This window comes from Convolutriloba macropyga, chromosome 2, assembly GCF_964194025.1.
Source record: "Convolutriloba macropyga chromosome 2, txConMacr16.3, whole genome shotgun sequence".
Taxonomy (NCBI): domain Eukaryota; kingdom Metazoa; phylum Xenacoelomorpha; order Acoela; family Convolutidae; genus Convolutriloba; species Convolutriloba macropyga.
In genome coordinates, this window is record NC_134469.1 from 59,075,384 (window position 1) to 59,090,067 (window position 14,684).

The 14,684-nt window shown below is 33.8% G+C and overlaps 2 protein-coding genes across 2 annotated transcripts in view; both read right to left on the reverse strand.

Moving 5' to 3' along the window:
* LOC142334555 (calpain-B-like) overlaps positions 1-14,684 on the reverse strand; it is a 199,209-nt gene that overhangs the window by 75,161 nt on the left and 109,364 nt on the right. The gene's annotated exons all lie outside the window — the stretch shown is intronic.
* The window catches only part of LOC142334556 (uncharacterized), a 37,434-nt gene that overhangs the window by 16,429 nt on the left and 6,321 nt on the right, over positions 1-14,684 (reverse strand). The window contains exons 2-3 of the mRNA XM_075382679.1: positions 731-997; positions 232-522 (exon numbers count right to left, since the gene is read on the reverse strand). Coding sequence (XP_075238794.1) covers positions 232-522; positions 731-836 — 397 coding nt within the window. The 5' untranslated portion in view covers positions 837-997. The remainder of the gene's footprint in view (positions 1-231; positions 523-730; positions 998-14,684) is intronic.

Consider the following 14,684-nt stretch of genomic DNA (forward strand, 5'->3'; position numbering starts at 1 on the left):
ATGAATAAAAACTTCTTAATCTTCGTGCATGGTAAACCACGGTACAAACTGAACGACCTTCAAAACTACTGATTTCATAGTCAGATTTTCCTGATTAAAAGTCGCATACAAAGTCAGCTGAACTCAAGCCCCAATACTCGAGCTCTCAGAAAAATGGCATTATGAACCTGCCTCCTTTCTCTCCGCATGATTGAAAAAAAATACATTTTAAATTGATGGTCAAGTGCTAACCTGTCTCAATCTTCTGCATGGGCAGCACGGACACTTCGGTTGGGAAAGACTCCAAGCTGTGCCTGGTAGGTGGTATGAGAGGTCCAATGTCTTGCACTTCCACGTCTTTTCGTCCACTATTACCGTTGTCGAGACTACAACTTTCAATTGTGCGTATGCGAGAGACAGATGAAAGAGATGAACTTGGTTCCAACTTCAGCCTTTTTAAATTGCCATTCAACTGTGGGCCATTTGAGACCACGGAGTCAGCTGAGTCAAAACCACGCTTCCGCTTTCGTTTTTGAGAGGATGCTATAACAGGGTTACAAAATTTACACACGTTTCAGTCATGCAAACGATATAACAAATTCTAAAAGCGAAATTAATAAAGGGTTAAATGAAAAGTAAACTTAGAAACTCACCGGCCAGTGTTATTTAAAACGTTCCTTCAAATGGTTGAATTCTACTTTCTGGCACAATTCGCGCAATAATTGGATAAATTTTTGTTAATTTATTATACCTAGAGGGGCCGGATCAGATTCATCTGGATTAAATGAAGCAACACTACTGCTCGTTCGACTATCAATGGAAGTCACACTTTCAGTGTTTGAGCCAGGACTTCCCATATCACCCTCATCCTCGTCGTCCTCCGATACCAGTCCGACCGATATATTTGTAGCACTGGCCTCTCCTCCTTCTCCACTGCCATGACGCTTTTTCCGTCGTCTGTCCTCTGTCTCTTCAACCTCATACTCGTCGTCAGTCTCATCCTCACTTAGCTCTATTGCTGAAACGTTTTTGACTGTCTTTATTCATTTTCGAAATGGGTAATATATGCCACGCGGTTTAGCTCTCTTCAATAAATATCAGAAACCACAGCATTTACACATATTAGAGAGCGTGCTCAAAAGTTATGTCTTATGTCGAAACAAACTTGATACTTTTGGCAGTTATCAGAGTGATATCCCTATAAAAAGGAAATAATACTCTTAACCAGATAGATGTGAAAGCCAAATATCGTTTAAAACTTTCAAAAACTCGTGAGTCTCTTTACGTGATTTTTTGCTCTGATATTTAACATAGTCCTTTAGAGAATTGTTAACATTAGCCGTTGAGTGTATTGGAAATTAACATCTGACGAATAGTACTCGGACGGCTGGCGAGGCAGTCAGTTTAGATTATGCAAAAACTTCTGATTTGTGAGGGGTTTGCACCCGCGACCTTCTGATGAGAGCCGTGAACAGTAAACACGAGGCTCTACGGGGTTTGGACGGTCACCACTCACACATGATTTATTTTAAAGACAGACAATTTCTGAATGCCCGCAATTGAAATCACGCAGTAAAAAACCAAGAACTCAAGCGTGAAAAGGTCACTCAAGAAGTGAAAACAATAACATAGCCGGAAGAAATCCGGAACCGACTCGGAGCGTCAAAACTTTGCAAAAAACGTTATTTGCGGCCCAAACTAATACCTTCTGTCTTAAAACAGTAACGTTATATCTCAACAAAATTGATCAAAAAACTTGGTAAAATTACACCGCTGTCATAACGAGAAAGATTCGAAACGGTTGGAAACAGTTAAAATAAAAGTAATCACATCATTCAGTAGAAATACAAAAAGCCGTATAAATTTTAAGCGAAAGAAAAAAACTCACTGAAGTCTTGATACCAAAAAATTTTATATTAAAAACATTTGGCAATGTTGAAAAATCAAAAAACTTGGATGGTCAAACACTGAAAGTCTAAAAAAACTGACAGATCTAAGAAATTGTCAAGAAATATATCATGCTACTAGTCTAAAAAACTAGAACTCCACGATCAACTCTGCGCCCTAAAAGACACATTGTGAAATCATCATGCAGATACTATACTAAAAACCAAACCAAATTTTCCAAGAAAAAGTATACTTTTACAATTCAAGATTTTTCTGTTTTGAAGTCACAGTAATTAAGACAAAAAAAAGAGATGTATATCTCTTGTTTGGAATATATTAGACCAAGTAGTTTCAAAATATTGCAAAAATAAAATTAACCATGAAAAAGACTTAGTAAACAAAAAACAACGGCAAAAAATCGCTTAACACTGAAACCGATGCACCAATATTTTTTGCAGAAAGTAATAATCAAAACTTTCAAACGGAATTCCCCCAAAATCGGTGCCAAGGTTTATTAAAAGAAAAAAATCAATAAAATTTCATGGGATAAAAGCAGAGCAAATAAAACTATAAGTAGTAGGACAATGCTGAAATGATACATAGAGAATATGAGCACATTGTAAAAATACAGGAACAAAAGAAAACTTACTTTATGAAAGTTAAAATGCAAATTGAAAAAAAAATTATTTCATTATTTTCGATGCTTACATAGCCATCCCTCTATACAAAAAAAATGAAAACAGTTCAAATTATTGAAACCAAAAATTGCCAAAAATTGTCGAAATATTTTTAAAATCACACACTTAGGAAGACATGTTCACTGAATTTCAAAGACTCAACGCCAAAAAGGACAACAAATAAAAATTTCTAAAAACTAAAAAAAAACAGGAAAATTGGACAAAAACTGTCGAAATCGGATTATGATACTTATTATAATAATAACAAATAACAATATTATATTAACAAAATTACCTCACGTTAGAACGAGGCGTTCAATGCATGAAATACAAAAAAAGTTGCCATGTGCATTGATTTTAAAAATCATCTGAAGATACAAAAATGAAAAAATAAATGGAGAAGACCAAAAATTGAAAAATGTAAACTTAAACTTTAAACGCTTTTTTAGGCTAATGAAACACGGTGATATCAATTTCAGAGGGTTACATAAACAACATCGACAAAAAGTTATAAGCAGGAAAACCAAATTACAAACAACAAAATGGACCATGGGAACGAAAACAGCTAAAAACTTATCTATATGCTCCAGTCTGTTAAAAAAACTTTTCAATGTCGAAAGTCATGCACTGAACGCAGCCGATGATCAAAAAATCCTCTCGTTGAGCAGAACTTTGTTCACCATGACAGCTTTTCTGACTTTTGCTTTTAGGTCACAATGCCGCATGAAATTCTTCTTGTAAAAAACCCGTAGAAAAATGCTTTGAGTCGTAAAATCCTCTAGAAAACGGTCATGCAAAAATTTTGCATACATTTACAATAATTGCTTCAAGCTTTGTTCCAGACCAATTAAAAACAAAGTCTACGGACTATGTTTTTGCCAGCAATTTAAAACTTACCGACCACTGTCGAGTCAATTGCTCTCAAACGACCGACGAGCGGTGTCTTTGTGTGGTGGTCAAGCGATGGGGTGGGGGTTGGGTCGGAAGGGCTAGAAGAGAGGGGGTTTCTAAACGCCAAGTGGACTTCGTTGGACGGGAGGATTGCTGTTAGTGAAGGGGTGAGCTGGGGTAAGGCGAAAGGCTCTAATAGAGCTGCTCAGCCACTGAATGCTCCCGGGCTTGACCTTATCAAGTTTTCGAGGATAATAATACAAGACTGAGACTGAAAATCGGTCTAGCAAAAAATTGTATAAAAAGACCGCAGGACTAATATTGCTACAAGCTTTGTTTGAGAGCAATTAGAAAGTACAAAAAATTAGTACACTGAAGCATTCAACCTCGAATACAAAAACGGATGTTTATCGACTTACGTTTAGCGAAATGCTCTCAAACGCCGTTTGGTTGATTATTTTGTAGCCAGCTTTAGCACGTGGAGGGGGGTCGGAAACTTAGAGGAGCGTATTATTTAAGCAATTAGCATTCCTCCTAACCTGTTGAGATATGAGACCAAATGATTAAATTATGGATCAGAAATAGTTTCGCTAAGAAAACACATGCTAGCCGAAAATGCATTATAGGAAAAATGATTGAATAAGAACGAAAAGCATCGTCAATTTCAATTTATTTTCAAGTAAGATTCCCTCTTTATATTGTCAATTATCTATTTAAAAGCCAACATTGAATTAACAACAGCAAAACAAAATGTTCCCAAATATTTATTTTCAGTTTAAAAATATTTAGTTGTTTGGAATTTTTGCTATCGCTGTCGGATATCGGCTACATAATTAGTTTAAAATTAGTTAAAAACCTTCCATACAACAAATCAACAAGTAGGCAGAGGATCAAGTGAGAAACCTAATTTTGTCGAACGGATATTCAGAATTTAACTTCTATCCAATTTGCAATCAAAAATCTAAACACTGAGTTCCTAAGAAACAAAACTTAATGATTATCCAGATTATAGTATTCAGCAATTGAAATCCGCAAGAATCGTTTATCATTGTAGTTTGCAACAAATTGTAAAAAAAACAGGAATGCAAGTGAATACCAACAAATGAAGGCAAGGCTCACAAGATCACTCATAATCCAAAAGTAAATGGTACCTTGGTCATAATTCCCAGCTAAAAAATGAAACCACCACCAAGACGATATTGGAAATATAATAAAACCTTCTTTTAGTGAAATTAAGATAAAAAAGAAACAAGGATATAACTTAAAAGTCCACTGCTTTTTTTAAATAAACCTGCATCGAGGTCAAAAATTTTCTATGAAACCAAAGCCACTCAACAGATTCATTTGGTTTCAATAGAACGATAGCCTCTCTACAAAGTCCAATGCTAACTTCAATAATGAGATTCAGCAATAAAATAAAGCCGTAAAAAGAACACAATAGGCAAAAAAATGCATAGCGTCTAAGCCACAAAACCCATAAGCTATCGCCAGAAAAACTTAATAAAAATTACGAATGCTTCTTTAGCAAGCAAACCCAATAGTAACTTTAATTATTGAGGTTTAATTAATGATAGAAACAAAAAGAACAACAAATGAGGCAGCAATAAAAAAATGATTAATAGTTCACGAAACTAGAATCACAGCCATAGCTGGCAGATTGCCAGAAAATAGCCGCAATAGATTTGTAGACCGACATGCTAAAAAAACAGTAAAAAAGACAGACCAAAAAATTCGTCTTTTCATTGAAGGATGATCTGTTATATTCTGATTAAAAATCTGTATAAGTTATTTCTGCCTCTATTAGCTGATCTCAAATAACCTTCATTTAGAGTGACACACACCCATTTGACCTTATCTCTTTGAATTAAACTAAATGAAAGTCAATTTCAAAGTGAGGAAGTCATTTTTGAGAGTGAGGTGAGTCAAGTGACCAAAAATTTTATCACGCGCATGAACAAACAGACTCGCTCCACTAAGAGCGAAAAATGACGTCACACATGCAATTCAGTTGAAATTGCATGAACGAATGAACAAAAAGTGGCTGTGACGTCATATGGTCGTAACAAAAATCATGACGACGAAATAAAAAACATAGCCGGAAGAAATCCGGAAGCGACTCGAAGCACCAAAACTTCACAAAAAACTGAAGCCATTACCTTTTGTATTAAACCATTAACTCATTACCTCCCCGGGTCTCAACTAAAAATCGGTGAAATTTAAACCACTGTCACCAAGAGAAAGAAAATGCAGCAAAATTTTATTATTGAAAACGTTTGTTAACGTGAAAAAAGTCTGAAATATTTAGAATGGTCAAAAAACTGATAGCCTGACAAAACTGACAGGGCCATCAATTGCCCTCAGATAATTAATGATTCTAATCTCAAAAAGATCGCGAAAGCAAACGGCAGATAAAAACTTTTCAAAAAAGACAGGAAAGTCAAAACTATTCAAAAAAGAGTGCTCAAACTTAAGAATCAGAGAACCACTACAATTAGATTTCTAATCACGGCAATTAAGACAAAAATAATACATGATTCTTCCTTGTTGTATATATGCTAGACAACAAGAGTTCATACTAATTCAAAAATTAAATTAATCATAGAAAAACAAAAGCAACAGAATAATATTCAAAGGCAAACAATCGTCTAAAAAGAATACCCAGCCCGGAATAAATTTGCAATGAATAGTAATAAGTCGAAATATTGGAAAAGACTTTCTAGCAAACTCCCAGTACTGGCTTATTTTGAATTAAATCAATTGCAAACCGAAGAAACCAAGATCTAAGAAAAAGCTGAATTCATTCAATTTTTTAACAACTGAAAAAATCAATATAACGAAAACAAAAGTACGTGCCAGGGCAAAACTAGAATGATACAAACGAGAATGTGAAGAATATGGACACAATGTTAGGAACACCGTAACAAAAAGACCAATTCTTGATTTTTGAAAGTTAAAAATCAAATTTAAAAAAATCAAGAAAAACGAGTACAATTCATTGATCAGCATTCGAGACATAGAAAAAATAACGAGTCATTCGAGACAAAAATTCAGCTTGCTGAACAGAATAAAACAAGAAAAAGTAGAATTCAGACATACGGAACAATGAAACATTTTGCAAAGAAGTGGTCAAAAAATATTTAAGACTGCATTTATGAAAAAAATTTATCTGTTTTTTCAAAAACTTAACAGCAAAAAAAGATTGAATTTTTTTTGAAACGAAATTAAAGTCCCTCATCTTCCCCAAAATACTATTTCTAGTAATTAAAAGCAAAATAAAAACAAAAAACTGAAAATTGCAAAAAACTACGAAAATCGGATTATCAAATTTACAATTTTATGAAACAAAATTACATCGAGGTAGAAAGAGGCATTGAGTATATGAATTATCAAAGGGAAGTTGTCATATTAACTGATTTTTGACAAAAAACAGCTAAAAGATCCAAAAATGAAGAAATTAATAGAAAAAAAAGCCAAAAATTAACTAAAAAATCAAGAAATATGTGCCAATTTCGCATTTGAAACGCAATTTCAGGCTATGCAAAATACTGTGCTAACAATTTCCCGGGTTTACATTTCAACATAGCATCGATTAAAAATTATTTCTACAAAAAACCAAATTACAAGCAAAAAAACTAGGCCACTTAGACGAAAAAACGGCTAAAAACGGTTATCTATATGTGCCATTCAGTCAAAAACTACTTTTCAATGTCAAAAAGTCATTCACTAAACACAGCGCATGATCAAAAAACTTCTCTCGCTCAGAAAAAATTAGTTCACACTGCAATTTTACTCGCTTTCGCTTTTAGGTCAAAACATCGTCTGAACGAATAGTACTTCCGGTAAAAAAAAAACCTTAAGAACATAGCCGGAAGAATTCCGGAAGCGACTCGAATCACCAAAACTTCACAAAAAGCTGAAGCCATTACCTTTTGTATTAAACCATTAACTCATTACCTCCCCGGGTCTGCTCTAAAAATCGGTGAAATTTAAACCACTGTCACCAAGAGAAAGAAAATGCAGCAAAATTTTATTATTGAAAACGTTTGGTAACGTTAAAAAAGTCTGAAATTTTAGGATGGTCGAAAAGCTGATAGCCTGACAAAGCTGACAGGGCCATCAATTGCCCTCAGATAATTATTGATTCTAATCTCAGATAACGTCAGATAAAAACGTCAGATAAAAACTTTTCAAAAAAAGACAGGAAAGTCAAAATAATTCAAAAAAGAGTGCTCAAACTTAAGAATAAGAGAACCACTACAATTAGATTTCTAATCACGGCAATTAAGACAAAATTAATACATGATTCTTCCTTGTTGTATATATGCTAGACAACATGATTTCATACTAATTCAAAAATTAAATTAATCATAGAAAAACAAAAGCAACAGAATAATATTCAAATGCAAAATCGTCTAAAAACAATACCAAGCCCGGAAGAAAATTGCAATAAATAGGAATAAGTAGAAATGTTGGAAAAGACTTTCTAGCAAACTCCCAGTACTGCTTTATTATGAATTAAATCAATTGCAAACCGAAGAAATCAAGATCTAAGAAAAAGCTGAATTCATTCAATTTTTTAACAACTGAAAAAATCAATAAAACGAATATAAAAGTAGGTGTCAGGACAAAACTAGAATGATACAAACGAGAATGTGAAGAATATGGACACAATGTTAGGAACACCGTAACAAAAAGACCAATTCTTGATTTTTGAAAGTTAAAAATCAAATTTAAAAAAATCAAGAAAAACGAGTACAATTCATTGATCAGCATTCGAGACATAGAAAAGATAACGAGTCATTCGAGACAAAAATTCAGCTTGCTGAACAGAATAAAACAAGAAAAAGCAGAATTCAGACATACGGAACAATGAAACATTTTGCAAAGAAGTGGTCAAAAAATATTTAAGACTGCATTTATGAAAAAAATTTATCTGTTTTTTCAAAAACTTAACACCAAAAAATGATTGAATTTTTTTTGAAACGAAATTAAAGTCCCTCATGTTCCCCAAAATACTATTTCTAGTAATTAAAAGCAAAATACAAACAAAAAAACTGAAAAAATTGGCAAAAAACTACGAAAATCGGATTAGCAAATGTACAATTTTATGAGACAAAATTACATCGAGGTAGAAAGAGGCATTGAGTATATGAATTTTCAAAGGGAAGTTGCCATATTAACTGATTTTTGACAAAAACCAGATAAAAGATCCAAAAATGAAGAAATTAATAGAAAAAAAAGCCAAAAATTAACTAAAAAATCAAGAAATATGTGCCAATTTCGCATTTGAAACGCAATTTCAGGCTATGCAAAATACTGTGCTATCAATTTCCGGGGTTTACATTTCAACATAGCATCGATTAAAAATTATTTATACAAAAAACCAAATTACAAGCAAAAAAACTAGGCCACTTAGACGAAAAAACGGCTAAAAACGGTTATCTATATGTGCCATTCAGTCAAAAACTACTTTTCAATATCAAAAAGTCATTCACTAAACTCAGCGCATGATCAAAAAACTTCTCTCGCTCAGAAAAAATTAGTTCACACTGCAATTTTACTCGCTTTCGCTTTTAGGTCAAAACATCGTCTGAACGAATAGTACTTCCGGTAAAAAAAAAAACCTTAAGAAAACCAATACTCCTCTTCGAGTCGTAAAAACCAATACTCCTCTTCGAGTCGTAAAAAAACCAAGAGAAGGCCAATAATAGCCCCAGCTATCGCAGAAGGCGATAAAAGTTCAATTATTACTCCTTAGAGAGACACTCTCATTAATCAACCTGAGTGAAGAGACCTCAAAAAGATACAGAAGGAACAAAACATACAGGGGAAAAACATAGAAGGAAAATTCAAAAATCAAAAATATATGAACAAAACACAGAGTCAGAGTCATGAAATCACTCGCTGTCCATTGATCGATTTAAACAATAGAATCTTAACACAATTAGGACGCACACACCACTTAAAGCATTTGCAGGATATGAAATAAAAAACAACAAGAACATTTTTAAAAAATTGAAATCTCTTACTTGTTTGGCCTTGCCCACACATAACACTGTTAATTCTGTTCATTCTACCTTCTTTTGAACGTTTACTATTGGAACTCCTATGCCACGTATAGACTCAAGCTAACAGTCATTTATTCCCATTGAATATTTAGCACAGGCAAACTAAGGAATCTCAAGCTTCCTTTGACTCAAAAGAGGAAACTATTGAAAAATCTGTACAAGTAACCAGCGCATATCACCCTTATTGCTCGTTTAAAGCACACAGTTGGTAACTACTCAACGCGTAATTAAAAGTACTGTTTTCAAATGAAAATGATGGGTTCTGTTTACTCTTTACCTGCTTTGGGAGAGCAAGACATTTACCGTCATATCCCCACCAACATCCTATAGATACTCAATGGGGTATTAACGGCTACCCGGAGGCAAACAATAATTCCGGAATACATAACGAACGATGGGTTAGCAGATTTAATGAACGAGGATGGCAAAAAAACTCAAGGATCAAACTCAAAACATCAAAAGAACACGCTTTTACAATATGCATTTTGAACTATTTTAAGCGACAAAATAAAAATGCTGTGTGTCAATTCATTCAAACCAAAAGACAACTTGACTACCACCAGTCATTAGCACCAGTTGTATCAAAGATATTGCACACTTCCTCTCAAACAGCATCCATGCTAATGCTGACCAAAATGCATTGCAGCACTCCGTAAAACATAACAGCACGGGACAAGACGCCACAAAGGACTATGAGACGGTGCCAAAAATGATTAGATAGGGAGCTCAGATAATAATGCAGTAAAATTTGTCATCAAAAAACAAAAGATATATACGTAAACCAACATTTCGAGACGAAAACGATAAACCAGAAGCAATTCGATAATTCAAGAGAGAGATTGAGATGTTTAATTTATCATCTCCCAAATAACAAATACATTTTCAAACATAGATCAAATAACTCTTTTCAGACATACCAAAACTTCAAAACAAAACAAGGATGCTCGTTAATGTGCGTTCGCACACGATGTTCCGACCCGAGCTCATGTCAATTTTTGACTTAATTGTCAACCCGATGAGATGATTAAAAATAGATGTTTGAGTTTAAAAAAATCGTAACACAACCGAACTACTAATTGAAATACATAACACCACGCCCCAATACAGCGCTCACAAAATCTACCATTAGAAAGACTACGAGAAAAAAACGAGACAAAATAAGCAAAAACAATTTTTTTTGCAAACGTGCTAAAAGAAGAGAAAAACAAACACAGATATTGACCACTCACAAAACTTTTACGAAAACGCATATTGTCCAACAAACAAAATATCAATTACGACAAGATATCAATGGTCAAATAGTTTTTGAAATACAAGGAAAGGAACCTCTCAATGATGAGAATAAGTTACAAGTTGACAAAAGGAACAAAAACTGAAGTAAAAAAATCTTTGAAAACGAACAATATCATAAACTTTTCGCTATAAACTGATTGCACTGAGTAAAATTCAATCAATCCTTAATTAGAAGCCTATGAGACCAGTCAGCATTTTACGACTAAACAAATTTAAAAAAGGCAAAAACAGCAAATTCAAAAAATGAGCGAGAAGTGTCGAGCCCACGAAAGGAGAAGTTTTTGGTACAAATTTTTCTAATTTCATATACTTTTTTAACAGCAATGGGGTTTTTCTTAACAATGTGACTGCTAAAGTATGAACAAATATAATAAAACCACGAAATTTTTGAGAAAACCAGTTAAATCAAGGCCATTACATTCAATAGCTTTCAACGGAAGTAAAAAAAAACACGCAAAGTTATACCTTAATGAGAAAGGAGTGATGTTTGTCAATCAAGAGTCATCAATGGGACATCACAAAAAGTCTTATGAAAACAACAACAAAGCCATGCTAAACCCAAAAAATCAGTAGAAAAGTGCGAGAAGCAAGTGTCGAAGCCATTGAAATCATAAGCGTTTCTCTGAACTTTATCTATGATCCTTTGGACGTCTTCTCTAAGCCAATCGGAACTGTCAAAGTTGGGAAAATGAGATAAGATTTCAAAAGGAAACAAAACTACAAAAAAAGCCGATTTTTTTTTGAAATTATGAGAACTGGTGGCATCGAAGTCAGAAAACAAAAAGTTAGTAATAAAATCCTCTAACAGATTAATTTTGTATGCAAGAAAAAGGAAAAGGGTACTCATTACTGAGATTGACTTACAGTTCATGGAAATAGGTTTAATAAACGTCGGTGTTCAAAAAAACTCCATTTTTTCAAAAGTCTTAACAGCCAGTAAAGTCAATAGCTCTCAGCGGAAGTCAATAAATACGCAAAGTTATTCCTCGATAGCAATATAGTAATGTTCGTCATTCTTAAATCATCAATATGACACCACAATAAGTCTTATGATTATAAACACAAAAGCAGGCAAAACCAGAAATTCAGTAGAAAAGTGCAAGAAAGTGTCGAAGCTAATTAAATCATAAACTTTTCTCTGAAAACTTTATCTCTGATCCATTGAAAGTCTTCTCTAATTCACTGGGAACTATAAAAATTAGGATACTGAGATAAAAAATGAAAGGTAATAAAAAAAATTATTTAAACTCGAGGCATCGAAGTCATAAACCAATAGCTAGAACATAAAACCGCTAACCAGTTTCGATTCAGTTGCAGTAGAAAGAAAGGAGGTCCTGTCATTACTGAGACTAATCTACAGTTCACGAAAATAAGTTTAAAGTTGGTTAATGTCAAAAAAAAATTTAAAAAATGTTTTTAGAATTAAGTCTTAACAGCCAATAAAATCAAGAGCTTTCCATGAAGTCTAAAAAATAGGCTACGTTATGCCTCAATGGGAAGGCAAGGATGTTTATCATCAATATGTTATCAATACGACATCACAATAAGTCCTATGATTATGAAAACAACGACAAATACAGGCAAAAACCACAAAAAATCCAGCAGAAATGCGAGAAGCAAGTGTCGGAGCCATTGAAACCAAAAGCTTTTCTCTGAAAACTCTATCTATGATTCTTTGGACGTCTTCTCTGAGCCAATGGAAACTATCAATGTTGGGATAATGGGATAAGATTCCAAAAGGAACCAAAACCAAAAAAAACTGAATTTTTTTTTGAAATTAAGAAAACTCGCGTTATTGAAGTCATAAAACACATAGTTAGCAGATAAAACCACCTGCCAGATTACTTTCGGTTGCAGTTGAAACGAAGGTGGTCCTGTCATTACTGAGACTGGCGTACTCATGAAAATGAGTTTAATATCGGTTAAAGTTCAAAAAAAATTCGAAGAATTATTTTTTAAAGACTTAGCAGCCATTGGCTGTCCCCTCAAAGCACTATGTAGGTTTATCTAATGCAGAATAAAAAGTTGATTGCCTTTCTAGTTAGTGAGTCTATGCCTTAGGACACAAAAAATATAGAAAAATCCCAAAAGGAAATCAAAATTTCAATAAGAATTTTGTTAAGAATTTCATGATTTTGTTCACTTTTAGCAAAATTTTTGTTCAAATGAAGGCCTTTCTATAAAAACATTTTTTCAAAATTACATTTCACGCTACCAAAATGAAACAATTTTGTGTTACCAATAGACCGATAAAAGGCTAGTTCTGGTCTCATGAGGAAGTTTATTTTGAGAGCTTTTTTTTAAAAACTTTTCCTATTTATTATTGTTTTTTAAGTTACTTAGTTACTGGTCACGTTTCATATCGAGGTTCTGTTATTGCCAAGCCTCATTTACAATTAACTGATACCCAATGAACAAAATATTCGTTTTCAAGGGATCACTCATGTTTTTTTGTCTTTGACTCTGAGTTTGAGAAATTCTTAAAGACAAAAAAAAAACTTGAGTGATCCCTTGAAAACGAATATTTTATTCATTGGGTATCAGTTTACTGTAAAAGAGGTTTGCCAAAATTGTCTGCACAAAAAAAAACCATTTGAGTATATAATTCAATTCCTACCCCTACAAGTGGGGTCGGAACAATTATCGACAATTTAATTCAATTTGAGGCTATGATTAATCAATTCGCCACGAAAAGACACGCAACGAGGTCATAGGTCATGCTTCCCAGCGTGTTCTGCATTTAAAATGTTACAAATGGTTATAATCTGTTACAAAAGAGAAATTTGAATAAAACCGTAGAATGCTAAGTTTGATAAGAAGATGGCGTCACGAAAGATAGTGTCCAACTTTGACAACTTAGATGAAATATTCAAATAACTTTGGTCGTTAACGTAAACTTCACGTAGTTAACATCAAACCCAACATCTACGCTCAAGATTTAATGAAAAGGTGCACTGCTGAATAATTGTAAATTTGACAAAATCAAAATTGTAAACCACCAGGCTCTCAGAACAAAAATTATTGCAAGACAGAACAAAAAAATCGGTCAAATTGCATTCGATCTTTCAGTAATGGTTACGTGACTCCACTTGAAGTCACGGTTAACATCTGGCGTTTATCGAGAAACGCGAAGCGGTTCGAGATATTAAGTCAGAACTTCGAATTGACTTCTGCAGAGTCACGTAACCATTTAATTCAATTTGAGGCAATGATTAATCAATTCGCCACGAAAAGACACGCAACGAGGTCATAGGTCATGCTTCCCAGCGTGTTCTGCATTTAAAATGTTACAAATGGTTATAATCTGTTACAAAAGAGAATTTTGAATAAAACCGTAGAATGCTAAGTTTGATAAGAAGATGGCGTCACGAAAGATAGTGTCCAACTTTGACAACTTAGATGAAATATTCAAATAACTTTGGTCGTTAACGTAAACTTCACGTAGTTAACATCAAACCCAACATCTACGCTCAAGATTTAATGAAAACGTGCACTGCTGAATAATTGTAAATTTGACAAAATCAAAATTGCAAACCACCAGGTTCTCAGAACAAAAATTATTCAAATCTCAGCATCAAATACAAACTAGGTCTTTAATTAGGAGCCATTTAAGTGGTTTCAGCTTAGACTAATATGGTATTTTTTGAAATTAAAACATAAACCACTAACGTCGGACGAATTGCTATCGCACGACAGTCGGGCAATGTATTGTAGAGAGGGAGGGGGTATAGGCTCGATAAACTTCTATGGGTGCAAAAACTTCAGACAAGCCAGGGGTTCCCAATCCCCGATCTCCCGCGTAACAATCGGTCTCCTGAACCACTAAGCTACACCGACCATGTTCAGTACTCGCTCACAGCCGCTTTAATTTTAGCAACAGTCTTATTTC